Source organism: Aedes aegypti, chromosome 3, assembly GCF_002204515.2.
Source record: "Aedes aegypti strain LVP_AGWG chromosome 3, AaegL5.0 Primary Assembly, whole genome shotgun sequence".
NCBI lineage: Eukaryota > Metazoa > Arthropoda > Insecta > Diptera > Culicidae > Aedes > Aedes aegypti.
The window spans coordinates 2751489-2767396 of NC_035109.1; the positions used below are offsets into that span (position 1 = coordinate 2751489).

General features: G+C 37.1%; 1 protein-coding gene across 2 annotated transcripts in view; it reads right to left on the reverse strand.

Annotated features, from left to right (window-relative positions):
* Positions 1–656: 656 nt before the first annotated feature.
* LOC5567858 (acyl-CoA:lysophosphatidylglycerol acyltransferase 1) overlaps positions 657–15908 on the reverse strand; it is a 61112-nt gene continuing 45860 nt past the window's right edge. For both annotated transcript variants that reach the window (XM_001651845.2, XM_021849417.1), the window contains exons 2-8: positions 12453–13053; positions 12153–12361; positions 11878–12092; positions 2759–2895; positions 2395–2702; positions 2146–2327; positions 657–2080 (exon numbers count right to left, since the gene is read on the reverse strand). In XM_001651845.2, coding sequence (XP_001651895.1) covers positions 1817–2080; positions 2146–2327; positions 2395–2702; positions 2759–2895; positions 11878–12092; positions 12153–12361; positions 12453–12475 — 1338 coding nt within the window. In that variant the 5' untranslated portion in view covers positions 12476–13053 and the 3' untranslated portion in view covers positions 657–1816. The remainder of the gene's footprint in view (positions 2081–2145; positions 2328–2394; positions 2703–2758; positions 2896–11877; positions 12093–12152; positions 12362–12452; positions 13054–15908) is intronic.

A 15908-nucleotide genomic window follows, 5' to 3' on the forward strand; every position in this document is an offset into this window, starting at 1 on the left:
AAGAAAAATTCAAAATTTTAGGACTCAATTGACTTTTTTGCCAATCAACTACTAAAACAACATATCAAAGTAAGTTCCATCACTTTAGTCATAATTCAACAAAATCAAATTGTTTATCTTTTATTTCAACAGTCGATTTCACATAAGCGCCTTACATTTAGACGGTATTTACCTTAATTTTGAGGGCCCCTAAATCGAACTCCGCACCGGGCCTCAAAAACTCTAGCTACGCCACTGTTTGATGCAGACAAGTGGTCAACTTTCCCAGACACATCTTCATAAGTTCAACTTCAGTAGCAGCCTTACCTTCTTTAGCTGTTGAGTGGCATCCTCACCTTACCTTGTCCGCTGAACTGACATAGATATTTGTTTTGCTGTCTTAACTCTTACAGCATTTGCATTTAGTATCAATCGTCGAGGTGCTGCTTCCACCTCCAGATTATCACTTTTTTCCGTCACTTCTGATGAAAACTGAGTGTTTCTTGCGAAAAAAACAGGGAATTTCTCAACCATCACAGTATAGAATATACGTTAAACGCTACAATGAAATGACATTTTATTTTTCCAATAAATTCTCACTTTTCAGAAGCAAAACTGGAAAAAAGAACATTTTTTACTGCTTTCATTTTTTTTTCGGTTAGATTGTTTTTTTTTTAAGTGATCGATCACTGCCTTTCAATCCCACCAAGCGATCAAACAATTACCGTGGCGACAGTCCATAAAAGCAAGATCATAATCGGTTCAGTTCCAGCCATCTTTTCCCGACTTGTAGTTATACCTCTTACAAACCCAGTTTGTGCTACATTTACTTTAGCAGGTTGCAAACAAAATCACTAGATCCTAAAACAATAGTAAGCCAAATCATTCTCATTTACGCACACATACATACACAGCCACTGACATTCACTTCCACCCTTTCCCTCGATTCTCAACTACTACAAAGAGAGTCGCGTTCCACTTCATTTCACAGACTTGGGCACAGGTCTGTTTCAAATCGTTCCGATCATCTGATTGTTAACTCAAGTGATTGTAGAGAATATAACTGTATTTACAACTTAGACGAAAGATTTAAGAATGAAAACTTCTATGATTAGGGAAATCAGTACCATAGCAAACGTCTCTTTATACAATTCATTTATTGGATTTGTGTGTAAAACTGCCTGTTTGGTTTCAGTGTCCTTAATGTCTACCATCTTTCTTGTTTTAAATCGTTTTGTGTAATGCATTGTTTGTTTGCTTGTTTTTCTTTTTATTGTAATTTATCATTTAATACAGTTTTGTTTTGTTTATCATTTACAATTCAGTTTTATTCGATTTGTTTGAACCGTTCTCAACGCTATCAATGATACTCTGTGTTTTCAGCAATTTGGTTTATTAAAGTTTGTCAGCTTTTGTAAAAACGATTGTTGGCAACACACACATTAAATATATAGTTTTTTTTTTATACAATTTGGAAAATCATTTCCGCTAACAGGAGTTTGGGCAATTTTATGCTTTTTGATCGGACGTAAAAGAAAGTTTCTAAGGAATCCAAAAAATAGGACAATATATGAACTAGTTTGATTAATTAATCTGCTGCCGTTTGTGAATGTTGTTACGATGTCGTCTTCATTTTCATAAGATTACTTGCTGCTTCTTACCAGTGCTATTTTTAAACATAATGTGCCACTCTTTTGAGCACTCCTGAAAACCTGGAATCGTGCGTTCGTTCTCGGCATGTTCATAAATATCTACTAAACCTGTCTTTAGTCTTTGTTAATGTGCTTAAATGATTCTCACTCACCTCATCGCAACATCAGCCGCTCGTCGACGGAGCTTAGCTATCGCTAAGTAGATACACGTACATAACATTCGAGTAATTGATAAGCATCAGTATCAATTGGTAATGGACGTAGGTGGAGGTAATGAAGAATAGATGGATGAGAAGGAATCGAAGCAGATCCTGCTGTATCACGGTCGGCAACATCGACGACGAGCCGCACGGGAACATTCCAGTCCGGTAGAATTCATCGAGGAGTTTCTCCTTTTCGATAAATCGGTCATACAGCCACTGGGTAAGAGATTCGCTATCCCGAGGAACCTTAAATGCAAAAACTCCCGATCATTTCAACATCACCCCAAACATGCACTGTCGGAAATGCTTACCTCAGAACTACGGTATAACCTATAGAATAAATAAGTCTGACACGGATTTCTAAGGCCGTGCACGATATTTGGTAAATCTAGTGGCTTCCCATTGGGATACCCGATGGTAATGTCCAGAATGTATTCTAAACAGTCGTTCAGTTTGCCGTTCAGCTTGGTGAGTGGTGAATCCTTAAAACTATCTACGATGGTCAAAATAGAAATGTTACCCTTCATGAACAATCCTTCAGCCTCAACTTCTTTACTTACCACAGTCATCGGTACTTATTGCTTCACTATTGATAAAGGTGCTACTGCTGTTGTTAATGACATCGTTCTGCTTTGGTTGCTGCTGGTGGTGATCTACGTTTGTGAATCCGGCAGTCGTCAAACTACGGTTGAATTCATCGGTAACGGTTGCTATTGTGCTCTCGACATAGTCGTTGCTGTTCAACATCTTTTCCTCATCCCGGCAAGGCGAATCCGGTGAACCGAGAACATCTACGATCGCTTTCATGGCCCCTACCCGCGGGACCGTCACGTGGTGTAATACTGGCAAATTGTTCTTCTCGGCAAATCTGAATCGAGCGATTGCGTTAGTAAGTTACACGATAGTATTGTAACAAATTATTACCTTTGACTAACTTCCTTCCTTTTGCGGAGGAAACCACCCTCCGGAAAAAGCACCATCCACTTTCGCTTGCGTGGAATGTAGGATTTTTTGAGGTGCGATTTCAATTGCACCAGTGATTTCTCTCGATTTGATTTGCCCTGTTTTTGGAAATGGATATGGCAAGGGAGCATTCATATGATCAGATATGATTTTTTTTTTGTATTTTCATGAAATATATTGTATGTTAGCAAGACGTTCTCAGAGACATAATAGTTGTTAATTCTAACCATCAATAAAAAGTACTACAAACTTTAAGCTTGATCGATTTTTTAATCTTTTTTTTTGAAAGTATCGGTGAGCAATGCATTTGATAAACCATAGATTAGTAGATGAAAAAACCGAATTTGGTACTATACCATTTAATTCCACTAGAGTTTGTATCCTTTGACAGATACGCGTAGGGGCACCGGGGGCAGTATAGACACCCGGGGCAGAATGGACACCCCCTGCATCTTTGCATAGGCGAATACTTTTACACTTTCAATGCAAACAATATTTCAGTTGCCTATCGGAAGCGTAAACTATCCACTAAAATTTCAGAAAAAATGTTTAAAACATTGATTTTAAATCGAGAAATTGAGCATGATTTTATTTGGTTCGAAAATTATAACATTCACACCTCACTAAATAAGGTTTCAGAGGCAAATGACTGCAAGTTGACCGATAATGTAGCTCTTGATTGAATCTTCAATTATTTATGCTATATTCAAAAATATAGTAGATTATTTTTTGGTACTTTGAGACATTGAAAAACTTATATGGAAATTTCTTATACTGTTGGGGCAATATGGACACCGGGTGGCAAAGTAGATCTGGCACTTCAAAGAGGAAGAAATATAACTTCAAACACAAAATTATCCAAAAATATTTAGCATTCAATGCAATAATTATGACGTGGAACCACAAATCGGTTGAAAATTGTCAATTCTTGATTAAAACTAACCAATATTGAAAGCATCTCTACGAAAAATGTCGTAAATTGGTTTTAATCATGTTTTCAGTGGCATAGTGACCTGTCACTATGGTTTACTGAATATGTACTTCATTTTTCGAGGTTTTGAGAACGATCGCAGGACAATTTCCTATAAACATTAAGGTGTCCATACTGCCCCGTGTCCACTTTGCCCCGCTAGCTTGATGGCGACTACCAAATATAAGCTTTTTTTAAACCATTTTTTGAAAACAAAATATTTTTTTCCTGATTATGTAACCATGTTTAACAACTGCTCAAGAACTTTAAAAAGCATACTGCACATAAAAAACAGTATAATATTCATGTTTTTACAGTCAAAATAGGCAAATTCCTTAGGGTGTCCATACTGCCCCGTGTCCCCCTATTTCGACCTCAACTTTAAGGCCATCTTCAGTGTCGTGTACTAGACTCGAAGTTGAGTCTAGTACACGACACTGAAGACGGCCTTAAAGTTGAGGTCGAAATACGCGTACAGTCGAAGCTCGTTATAACGACAACTTTTATAGTGACAAAAGATCTCTATAGCGACATTTTTCGGCCCCTTGAAAAATATTTTGATGTTATAACTATTCTTTATAGTGACAATTCCTTGTTACGACGGTCCCTTGCGATGTCGTTATAACAAGCTTCGACTGTATCTGTCAAAGGATACAAACTCTAGTGGAATTAAATGGTATAGTACTAAATTCGGTTTTTTCATCTACTTATAGGTATTCTACTAAACAGCTCGAAGATTTATTAAAACCATAGCTGTTTCATTTTTTTCTATTCTGGGAAACTTTTAAAATCTTTCGACAGGGTGACCTGCAAAAATATCTGAAACCCTGGAATAATCAGGGGTATAAAATTTATCAGCTTACCAAAACATGATTGAATGTTTTAATATTTATATAGGGGTGATCGGGGCAATATGGGCCGCCTAAGGAAAACGTCATGGAATGCATAGAAAAACAGAAAAAAAATATGGTTTAAATGCAAGTGACTTGTACTATAAAATGTTATCTTCCATGTTATGTCGATAATTAATGTTAACATCAACTTGCAAATTATTTCAGAAACTTTTTTGAAAACCATATTTTTCTACGTGGTCACCAACCTCATTCAATCGAATGCTTTTTATTTAAAACAGTATAGAGAAGAGTTAATAGTGAAGAGTACATTATTGGAAAGAAAATTGCTTGCAATTATTGATTCTAGCGGGTTATTTTTTAAAGATACATAACGAACAATCTTACGGTTTTATTGTGGTGGCTGTTTGAGGCATTCTTTAGCAGATCATAATGACACTAAACATTAAAACACTGTTTTTGAGGTCAAAACCGGGGTGGCTCATATTTCCCCGTATGTTCATATTGCCCCCATTGCCCCTATTTGATCAATAAAGGATTCAGATTGAACTGGCCCAACTCAGTATGGATGAAAAATGAAATTGTATTATTCCACGGGGCATCCCTCAGAATTATTCCTTAGGGTAAAAGAGAAATTTCCTGGAAATTTAAGCTGCCCCATTTGGATTGAAGTTAATATGGGATTTCCAGCTTAAACATATGGGAAACAGTACATCATCAGCTGTTTGGTTCAGGAAAACTGATGATCGCTTTCTATTGAACCCAGAATGTCAAAAACACTACTTGATACCATAGCGAACAATATTGTAGAAGGTTGCATCATGACAAAACTAATAAAGTTGGTGTTTGAACTGTTTGACGAAGATTTTTTAGGCTCATGCAATAGCTGTTGTACAATATATTTTTCACTCTGGGCTCCATAGAATGCGATCAACTAGTGATGGAATGAAACAGTGACATAGGGTCAATTTTCAATATATTTGAATCGAATACCCCATACAATCTTCGAGTTCAATGCGCCAGCTGGTGGAGTAACCAATCGAGTAGAAATTTTGAGAGAGCTTGATTCTTACCCTATGGCACTTATCTAGGGAGAGCACCGTTGAACACTACAGTTTTTTTTTGTTTAAGGAACTGTCTAATTCACAAATCTTAGGCTGATAGCAGGTTTATTTTTAGATGTCTCTATTTTAATGTAAGTCTCTAGAAATTCTCTATTTTTGATGAAGGGTCTTTTAAGTCTCTTTTTTAACCAAAATGGTCTCTAAAGTTTTTTTTCTTTATCTTGCTTGCAGTGAATTCTGATGCAACAACCTCCAGAAATTATCCTAGTGTTTTTTCCAGAGTTTTCATTCGGAATACTTTCAGAAAATAATACCTACAGGGTTCTCTTCAGAAATTTGTCAAGAAGTCCCTCTACCAATTCTTTCAGCTATTTTCCGAAAGATGCTCAAAGGAATTTCTCCATAATTTTCTTCAGGAAACCCTTGAGCACTTCAACGTTCTTCCTTTTCTTATTGGCATTACATCATCACTGGGACAGAGCCTGCTTCCCAGCTTAGTGTTCTTATGAGCACTTCCACAGTTATTAACTGAGAGCTTTCTTTGCCAAAGTTGCAATTTTCGCATTCGTATATCGTGTGGCAGGTACGATTATACTATATGCCCAGCGAAGTCAAGGAAATTTCCATTACGAAAAGATCCTGGACCGACCGGGCATTGAACCCAGACACCTTCAGCAAGGCTTTGCTTTGTAGCCGCGGACTCTAACCCCTCGGCTAAGGAAGCCTCCAACTTCAACGTTACTACCTCCAAAAATTTTCTCAGGGATTACTTTGAACAATTTTCTAAAGTCTTTCTTCTGATAGTTTTACACTAACTTATCTATCGAATTCTTCAGAAATTTTACAAAGATTTCCACAGAATTTCATCCAAGAAAACCCGCCTTAGTCCAAGGACTTTTTTTTTTCAAGAAACCCGACAAGAATTTCTACGCAATTTTATCTACGGTTATTCTAAAGAATTGGTCCAAAATTTCCACGAGGGGTTATTCGAGTGAATCTATTAAAAGAACATTTCAGATAATTCCTTAAATTCGACATGTTTCATTACTTACTGGAATTCTTCCAAACATTTAAAAAAAAACTATGGAATAATCAAAAGATCATTTAAGGTTTCACGCCGGTTAAAACCAGCTTTTTTCAGGAATCCTCCGATCATTCTTATACACTATTTTGTGAATTTCGTACGATGTTTTTTCAGAAGTTCCCTCACAAAATCCTGCAGGATATTATCCAGAGACCTTGTTTTTTTTCCCTTTGTTATTCAATGTTTATCAAATATTTTAGTCATTTTCTAGAAAATCATCTCAAATTTCCTAAAATTTTTCTAAAAATTCTTATTCATTAATTAAGGGTGACTAAAGAACTTACATAAGTTTTAACATAAATTTCCCTAAGATTCACTTTAGAAACACAGGTCGGACTCGATTATCCAGAGACTCGATTATCCGGGGACTAGATTATCCAGAATTTTAAAGTCGATTATCCGGAGCAGAGGCGTCGCGTCCACATGTGCAACATGTGCACTGCACAGGTGGCAACTGGTTCATCCTAACCACCTAAAATATGTACTGCTTTTGAAGTTTAATTTAAAAATTCTTTTAACAAAATAAGGCCCATTTCAATTATTGCTATTGCTGATAGCTTGCAACGCAATTTTGCACCTATCAATTATTAAAGTTTTGCTAAGCAAATTGAATGCATAAGCTGTTTCGTGCGACGCGCGATCTCAGACCTAATATTCTCTACAAGCTCAGCGCGATGTATGCTGTGCGACAGTTTATGCCAGAGGAGACAGCTGGCTTAGATTGCGAGCTCCCAAAAGTCAAGGGAACCTGTCATCAACTGTCACTGGAAAACCGCACATTCGAAGGGCAGAGCGTGAGAAATCGTCAAAATTTTGCCAAACTATAACTGGATGCGATTGAAATAGTTTTTTTTTTTTTTTAAGGCACTCTGTGCTTGTGGCCACTACTGTGCCGGAATCAGTTGATCTGTAGCTTCTTCTTTACCGATACAGATCTATTTTCAACTTATCTATATTTACATCTTATTTTCACTCTCTCCTACTCTTTTACTCTCACACCGAGCATGTAGGAGAGAGTTCTGTTGTTAGTGAGGCTAGCTGCCTGCGAAGAGGGTCAGTTTGTCTCAGTCACCATCTGATACTGACGGAGGATGGATGTGCTCCCCAAAGCACGGTCCTCCGTGAGGCGTCTTCTGGTGGCTGGACGGTTTTTTTTGTGGAGGGGCTGGGAATCGAATCCATGACCTTCCGCTTATGAAGCGAAAGCGTAACCTCAAGGCTACAGACCCCCCTTATGTGAAAATAATTATGACACAGCTTGTTCTCTCCGAATCATTGTGCACAAACCAAACATGGAAGGAAGAAATCAAAGAAGGCAAGAAAACAAGCCAGTTGTCAGTGAGCTGTCTCCTCTCTCAGGTTAGAACCAACGCGTGCACTCTCATCGGTAAACGCGTTGCTTTGTATCGTACACGCAATCCTATATATGTGGTAGAAAGCTTTTTGAACTATAAATGATAGTGTGTAAGTAGCCAAAGCGTCAACTTTGGCCGGTGCACAGTTTTGCTGCATCGATCAGTGAGAGCGTGCGGATGAGAAGAAAGGAGAGAAATCAATCCACGAGAGAGAATCTGATCCATTTTGCTTGCTCTCTTTTGGCCTTCGCGCTTACAGCATCACCACGCTTGAAGTTTGAAATGCAGGCGTGATTTTTCAGACGGCTGACGGTATTCAAGTTGACACTCAGTAGTATGTTGTTTTTGTTTACTGGTAAAAACTAGCTTTTTACATACAGTATTAGCGCGGTGGTACTTACGATGGTCAATCAAATGCCAACCAGAAAATTAACTCAAAAGTGCGGTCGCGCCCTCCGTCATCGCCAGCATCTTCATGTTTGTGCTGTGTTTTAAAAGCGATTTTTCATGATGCGTGCATTGAGTACACGATGAAACTGATCTTTTACAAATTATAAACAAAGATATCATAAACCGGGGTGAACAAAAGGATTGGGGCGAATAGAAACAAAACGACTTACAGTTAGAAATGCTACTATTACGTAATGATAATCTTAAAAATAAAACTGTGAAATATGTTTGATTAATTAGTTTAATAGCAAAAGAGTAAAGTGTCTATATCTATAGAATATTTTCAATTTCAAAATAGCATTTCGTATAAAAAATAAGAAAAAACAAATTCTCAATCATTTTTGATAGCTTCAAACATCCGCCATTGCATCTGCAGATGTCATCTTAAACGTTTTGAATCAACTGAAAGACTAGAAGAATATTATATTTGAACACGAAGGTATCAGTGATTACTAACCTTCGTGTTCAAATACATTTTTACTGACTTTAAAAATAGTTTGAATTCATGGTATACCTAATAATGGTAAAAATAAAATGACACTTATTCAGAAGTGCACAGGTTGATAACTAGGCCACGCGACGCCTCTGATCCGGAGTATGATTTTTGATATCCTTGTTTTTTAGTTTTATGCATAAATTTGAGATAATTAAGTATTGTATTGTAATATACAATATGAATGGTTTAGCAGTTTTGGACGGGAGCGGGTCATTTAGCATAAAGCCATTTGGCATAACTAGAATTATGTCCCTTCTTTCAAAGTATGCCTGTTCTTGAAGAAAATTTGTTTATTTGGCAACAGGGACGTTTTGGACGTAAGTAAGAAGAAGGGTTTTTTTGTGTATGCTGGTCGAAACAATTGTTTTCTTCTCAAGACCCTAAATGTTCCTAGAAATAAATTCTGCTACGCCATTCGATCACATAAATAAAACAACGAAAAAAGATAATACTTTAGTTCTTTTATCACAGATTTAAATTTTTCTTGTAGTGATTCGATTAGGTATCCGGGGTGAAAAAAAATCGATACTCCGGATAATCGCAAATTGTTGATACTCACAAATTGTTTTCAGTTTTTTTCAACAATTTCTCAGTTTTGTGTAAAATTTCATTTTTTTTTTAAGAAATGCATAGAATGAATGTTTGAAAATTTTTTTGAAAACTTCTTTAAGAAGTCTCTTAGAATTACTGGAGAAACGCCCAAAAAACCTTCTTCCCGAATGTATTTTAGAAAAACCGATGGGAGAATCACCGGATAAAACCATAGAGGACTAAGGGCATTCTTGTGCAGCTTCGAGCTTTGTTGGCCCTGAACCGTTCTGTGGTGTTCCTGAGTGCACCACTCTCAGGATGAATCTGAAAAAATGGGAAATGTCCATGTTAGAATCCAATTGGAACGCCACGGATACATTCAAGCAAGCGAAAAGATTCATAAAACCCAGTCTAGCTAAAGCCCAGACCGCATTTGTTGTCCTTCATCAACGGCTTGCCGGAGAAAAGAATAAATAAATTATTATAAAACAGATTCAGCTGTTACTAAAATAAAACGGTAATAAAATGCAAAAATCTTCAATTTAAGTATGTACAGAAAATATATTGAATGATGCCAAATGTCTGTTATGCGAAATGACCGTTATACCAAATGTCCTTTATGCCCGCTCCCGGGAAAGATAGTGTCACCCAAGTAAAAATGGAGCAAATGTCAGAACTAGAAAAGCAGTTTTCTCTTTTAATATCGACAAATTTAAGAACACAAAAAGACACAGCTCTTTTATTTGCCAAATTAAACAGTTGCGTGTTTTATTTTCTACAATTCGTCGGTTTGAAAGGAGAAAACTGCTTTTTTAATTTTTAAATTTGCTACAATTTTATTTAAGCGTTAAAGCACAAATAATCATTTAAGGAATCCTTACAAGAATTATGTTTATGATTCCGTCATATGATACCGTAATGTTTTAAGGATTTCTCACTCAAAGATTTCTTTCCTAAATATTTGCATTGAAATTTTCTGATAATTCGCTACCTTAGACTCATCAAAAATATATCCAGAAATCAATCGTGAATTCTATCATGACAAGAACTCTTGCCCACCGGATTCTTTCACGAATTCCTCTATGAATAATTCATGGAAATTTTCCAGTTATCCTAAGGATTTTTAGAGGATCTTTTCTCTTCATCATAGGGGTGCTTTTCGGCCAAATCTTACAAAGTTTAGCAGTAAGATGCGCTAATAAACTAAATGTATTGATGCGAATTTTATAAAAACACCTATGACGAAGAGAATAAAGCTGCCGAAAATACAAGTCACCCTATGACACCTGGAAAACTAAATTATGAATTGATAGTATTCCCCTACATGGAATAGTTATGCGAATATGTGCAATAAGTACTCGTGTCGTGTACGTAATCAGCCTCAAGAACTACATAAATACCACCCCTATTTTCACAGCTTATAACTTAACATTTTTTCTACAGATTTCTTCTGTTTTTTACTGGCCTACTGAAATTGTTCATTTTACGAACGAGAAAAAATCATTGTCAATAGAAACACTTCTCCGACATTTTCCTTTGTACATTCAACAATGGCATTGAGCAAGTCGCACTGATTTTAATCTTTAGCTCTCGATCAAAATTGACGCATTTTCTATCAGTCGAAAGCTGTTCTAGCTACTTCTTTGCGACAGCCTTGGAACACAGGATAAGTTGGATGTCTACTTAAGACAGTTGCAGAGCATTCTTTAACCTCTTTCATAGGCCTTAGAGGGCATTGAATTTCAATTGTAAAAATGTTTAGAAGTAATGATTTTTTCCTTAGACATAAATGCACCCCCCTAGTGTAAAATATCTCATATGAGAAATAAATTGTGGGAAGGTTATCGCCACTAGATATGTTTGATAATCGTTAGGTTATATGAGAGACAAGGCTGAGGAGTGAACGCATGATCTGCTGCGAAGTAAGCAGGAGACCACCGAATCCTTCCGATTTCCTTAACGGTCAAGGATCCGTCATCGTTATCATCGTCATTATCGAAACATCAACAGCAGTTTTTCTATTCAAAACAGAAATTTATTCGACGAACATGTGTTCACTGTGTTTCGGTTGGAAAATAGAGTACAGTGAACAAATTTTCATGTAAACTTTCATGATGTTGAACGTAAAAATTGCTTTTGATAATTCTTAAATTGACGACGGATTCTGATCCTTAATACAATGAGTCATTTTCCCGAGAATTTTCTAGTAGATCATGGTTACAGTCTACAAATACATTTATTATGGGGTGAGATTTTCCTAAATAATTTTTAGTACTTACCGATGCAATAAAGAAATCCTGATGAAGTAAACTGACCGCTCCGAAATTGGTATACTTGAACATACGGTCCATGATCCACATAATATTCGGTAGAACCCCTTTCTTCACATTGAACGCCGCCATCAACAGTGGCACATCCGACGTACTTTGGTGATTTGCAATGACCAGTGTCCGCTCGTCCAACGCCGGCCCAATGTCGTCACCCATTTCCACCACTACAAAAAATATAAAGTTAGTGTGCAGGACCTAATTACTTACGCACCAATAGAACGTACAATCATATCCGGCCGTTGTGGACCACATGGATACGTTCGCCAGCAGCCAGTGGAACAGAATTCCCTCAATTTTGTAGTAGTAGTTCTCGTGGATTTTCTTCAAGGGCAGCAGTAAAAACATCCATACCAGATACGTTGGAACGCAGTAAATATTGTTCGCTATCACAAACACCGTCCGGAACAGGGCCCTCGGGTATTTGATCACATCGCTATCAAAGGGGAAATTCGAGGAATGAAACAGTAAATTTTATTAGATTGTGGTCGTATCAAGTTGTGAGTTCATTCATTCATGATTCTTACATTAATCCACTGCAGGAGGGCATCGCTGTTGCTACTGAACTTCGGCTGATATCCGGATCCAAAAATTCCACGCAATCGCGCTCTTTCGACAACTGACCAAAGTCTGAGACGCTCCCGCAAATCAGACTTAACAATTGTTTTGGCGAGCCGTTACAGATTGTATCGATTACTACTGGCGCTTAGTCACGCCTTATCATTCGATTCTTATCGCGAACGCTTATCACTCCACACCGCCACCCGCCTACTCAGCACATTCTGTACTCTATACGTCCGCTGCGTTGTACACCTGACCTAGCTTACGAATGCCTACTACGATGATTGGTTGCGACGCAATGGCTACTGGGATGACAATGTTTTTCTCCTATTGTGTTGATTGCGTAGCCAAGAAGGAACCCGCGTTCCAATTCTGCTGCTGCCGACGCCGTTGTTCGATTTCGACTAATGAACAAGTTCGAATTGGCGACGGGACAGAGCAGCATTATACGTCGTCCTCGCCCGGTCCAGGATGAAAGAATATAGGGTTCTGCCTCTACGTGTGTCCTCGCGTGTTTCGCGTTTCACCTCTCGCGGGCAATCGGGCAGGTTCAGGAAAGGTTATCACCTAAAGTGAGATTCGTCAACGGCGACGAAAGGGAGGGAGAGAGATACAGCGAAAGAATAAAGTGAATAATGAATCTTTGTAATTGTAAATATCGATTATTCATCGTTCAATGATCAGAGGCAGTTGGTGGTCGAGTCAGGTCAGAGATGTGGGAACTACCAAGCCAAAATTCCACGTCCTATCTGTAAATGTATATTCACCAATAGCGAACACACGTTACGGTTTGGCGTGGCATGGTGTGCAATCCGATCCATTTGCACACCAGGATTATAAATAGCTTTCATCCCTTCAGGCTTCGCACAGCCTGGAAGAGGGAGGATACAGCAACACTGCACAAGGTGGTGACTAAGTGGAAATGGCAGATACTAAATCAAGCCAGTACCCATCTAGGACATTTAATCATCCGTCAGTGTCTTCATGGGGAAAGCTGTCTCACCACATGACGTTGCACAATAACTGCATGTAATGTGACGGTGAAGTTCGGTTAAGACAGAAGGATTATTATGCAGGAGTAGATGACATAACAGTTACTACTTATTTTTATGAATGACTAAATTCGATAAATTGAGCCGTAGTGGTGGGTACGAATCATAGTGCAATTGAGGGTCTTTTTAAATAATAGAAAGTCTCAACTTTCCAGGACATAGAGTAAATCTCACAAATATTTACAGTACAAAATAACGATGAACATAAAAAAATAAAAATGTGTTAGTCGCCGTTTTCTGAGCCTTACTATGGAAGCTTTTTAAGGATTTAGAAAGACACGGATGGCGTAGTAGCGTCAATCACAATATAATCAAGTGTACATAGAAGCGTAAAATGCGACAGGCTTCAGTGGGCTGGACACTTTGTGTGAATGTTGAAAAAAAATATGTTTTGAAAATTAGCTACACTACGTAGTGTTCAGCGATTGCATGGACGCAGTGGAAGATGACCTACACATCCCAAACGTTCGGTATTATTGGAAGGAACATGCCCGAGGCCGATGGAGATGAATTTCTACAATACGCCAGTTACTAGCGTAAAGCTATATGTTGTAGGCAATAGCAAGGGTGGTAATGACCTCATTTCATAAGAACAAGAACTTTAAAGATTTAATTGTAAAAAAGACACCCAACAGTAATCTACAGAGACCGAACAGAAAGGGGCCCATATACCAGTAGCGGTAAACGCGAGGCTACTCATAAGACCATGCTGAGTGCCGTGCGTTCGAATCCCGCCGACCGACGATCTCTTCGTGTTTGAAATTTATGTTTGAACGTCATGCTAGCCACAGCACCACCCAAAAAACGCAGAAAACATCTGTATAACCCGTGGATTTTTTTGTATGGAATTCTAGAGGAATTCCTTAAAGCATCTATCTCTGAATAAATATCTGAAGAGATCCATGAAGAAAGCTCTCATTAATTTCTGGAAAAATCTGTAAAAGAATTCCTCAAGAACTCATTGTTACTAGGAATCAATTTATTTTTCGTGAACATGAAAAACATTTTTAGCTCAGTCGTATAATATGTTACTTAACTTCAGCACTTTCAAATAAAAAAATAACATCGTAACTGGTTTGTTTTAAAGTATTTTTAAATTATTGTTTGACAAATTTCCGTTTGTAGGGCTGGTACTGACAAAATATTTAAGATATAGAAACTTTAAATAGTTAACATCAGACCGTACAGGATCTGAGAAAAATAGCAGGAATCAATACAAAAATGGTTTTACCAGGAGCCAGGTAATGCTACAAGCTTGATTGATCTTACTATTATGCCATGTGTTGCTCTTATGTATTCATTTTTCAAAAATTCTATGGAGCATAAGAAACATAAGTTTATGCATTACCCCTGTTTCCTTCTAGAATTCATTCATATATTCTTTACCATTTTTTTCGTGGAAATCCTAAATTTTTGATTAATTCAACCTATTTTTTTGAGAAATGAGTCCATGAATTCAGTGATGTCCTTAAGGATTTTTCAGAAATTCAATCAGAAATTGCTCAAAACGGTCCAGAATTGATTTTCCAGAAATCACTTTTTCTGATTACCTCTAAAATACCTCTGTAAGTCAATTTTTATTGGAATTTGTTTAAATTTTCGTGCATTCGAAATTCCCATTAAATCTATGAATGAAACATTTCAATGAATTGTAAATGAATTTATTTATTTATTTTTTATTGTATTATGTTAGATTTCTGGGAATCCTGGCAAGTTTCTCCAGATATATTGCCAAATTGATTATTGCAAAACATATATATACAAATAAACGAAACCATGGATAACATCCTATAGTATTTTCTGGAGCTATCTCTGAAAAACCTCTGTAGTAATAAGTGAAGAAATAATCTAAGGAATTATTGGTATTATTTTAGTAACATATATGCAGATTTCTCTTGAGAAAATTCTAAAAAATCTCTTCAGAAAATCTCAAATTTTCAAAACGCTAAACGAGTAATTCCTGGATCATGGAAATCCTCCATGAGAAATCTCTGGGTGAACCAATTTAGAAATCCGGAAAAATAAATTTCTTTCCTCGAACAATTTTTAGGAATATTTAACCTCCTTCTCCTAAAAGTCTGGAATAAACTTTTGTGGGTTCTCCTGGAGATATTTATTTAGGAATCCTCAAAAGATTTCCTGGAGGATGAACTGGAACAATCACTGTAAGAAATATTGGAAAAAATCCCAGATGAACTTCTCGAAGAGTCTTTTTTCTCGGAGATCATTTTTATAAATTCTCCAAGAATTTCTTGACAATTTGCATGAAATAATGAACATTATGTTCGAACTTCAACAAATATTTCATTCAATATTTTCATTACAGGAGTTCGAATTTCCTGCTACGATATCGGCAAAGGATTTACCGTG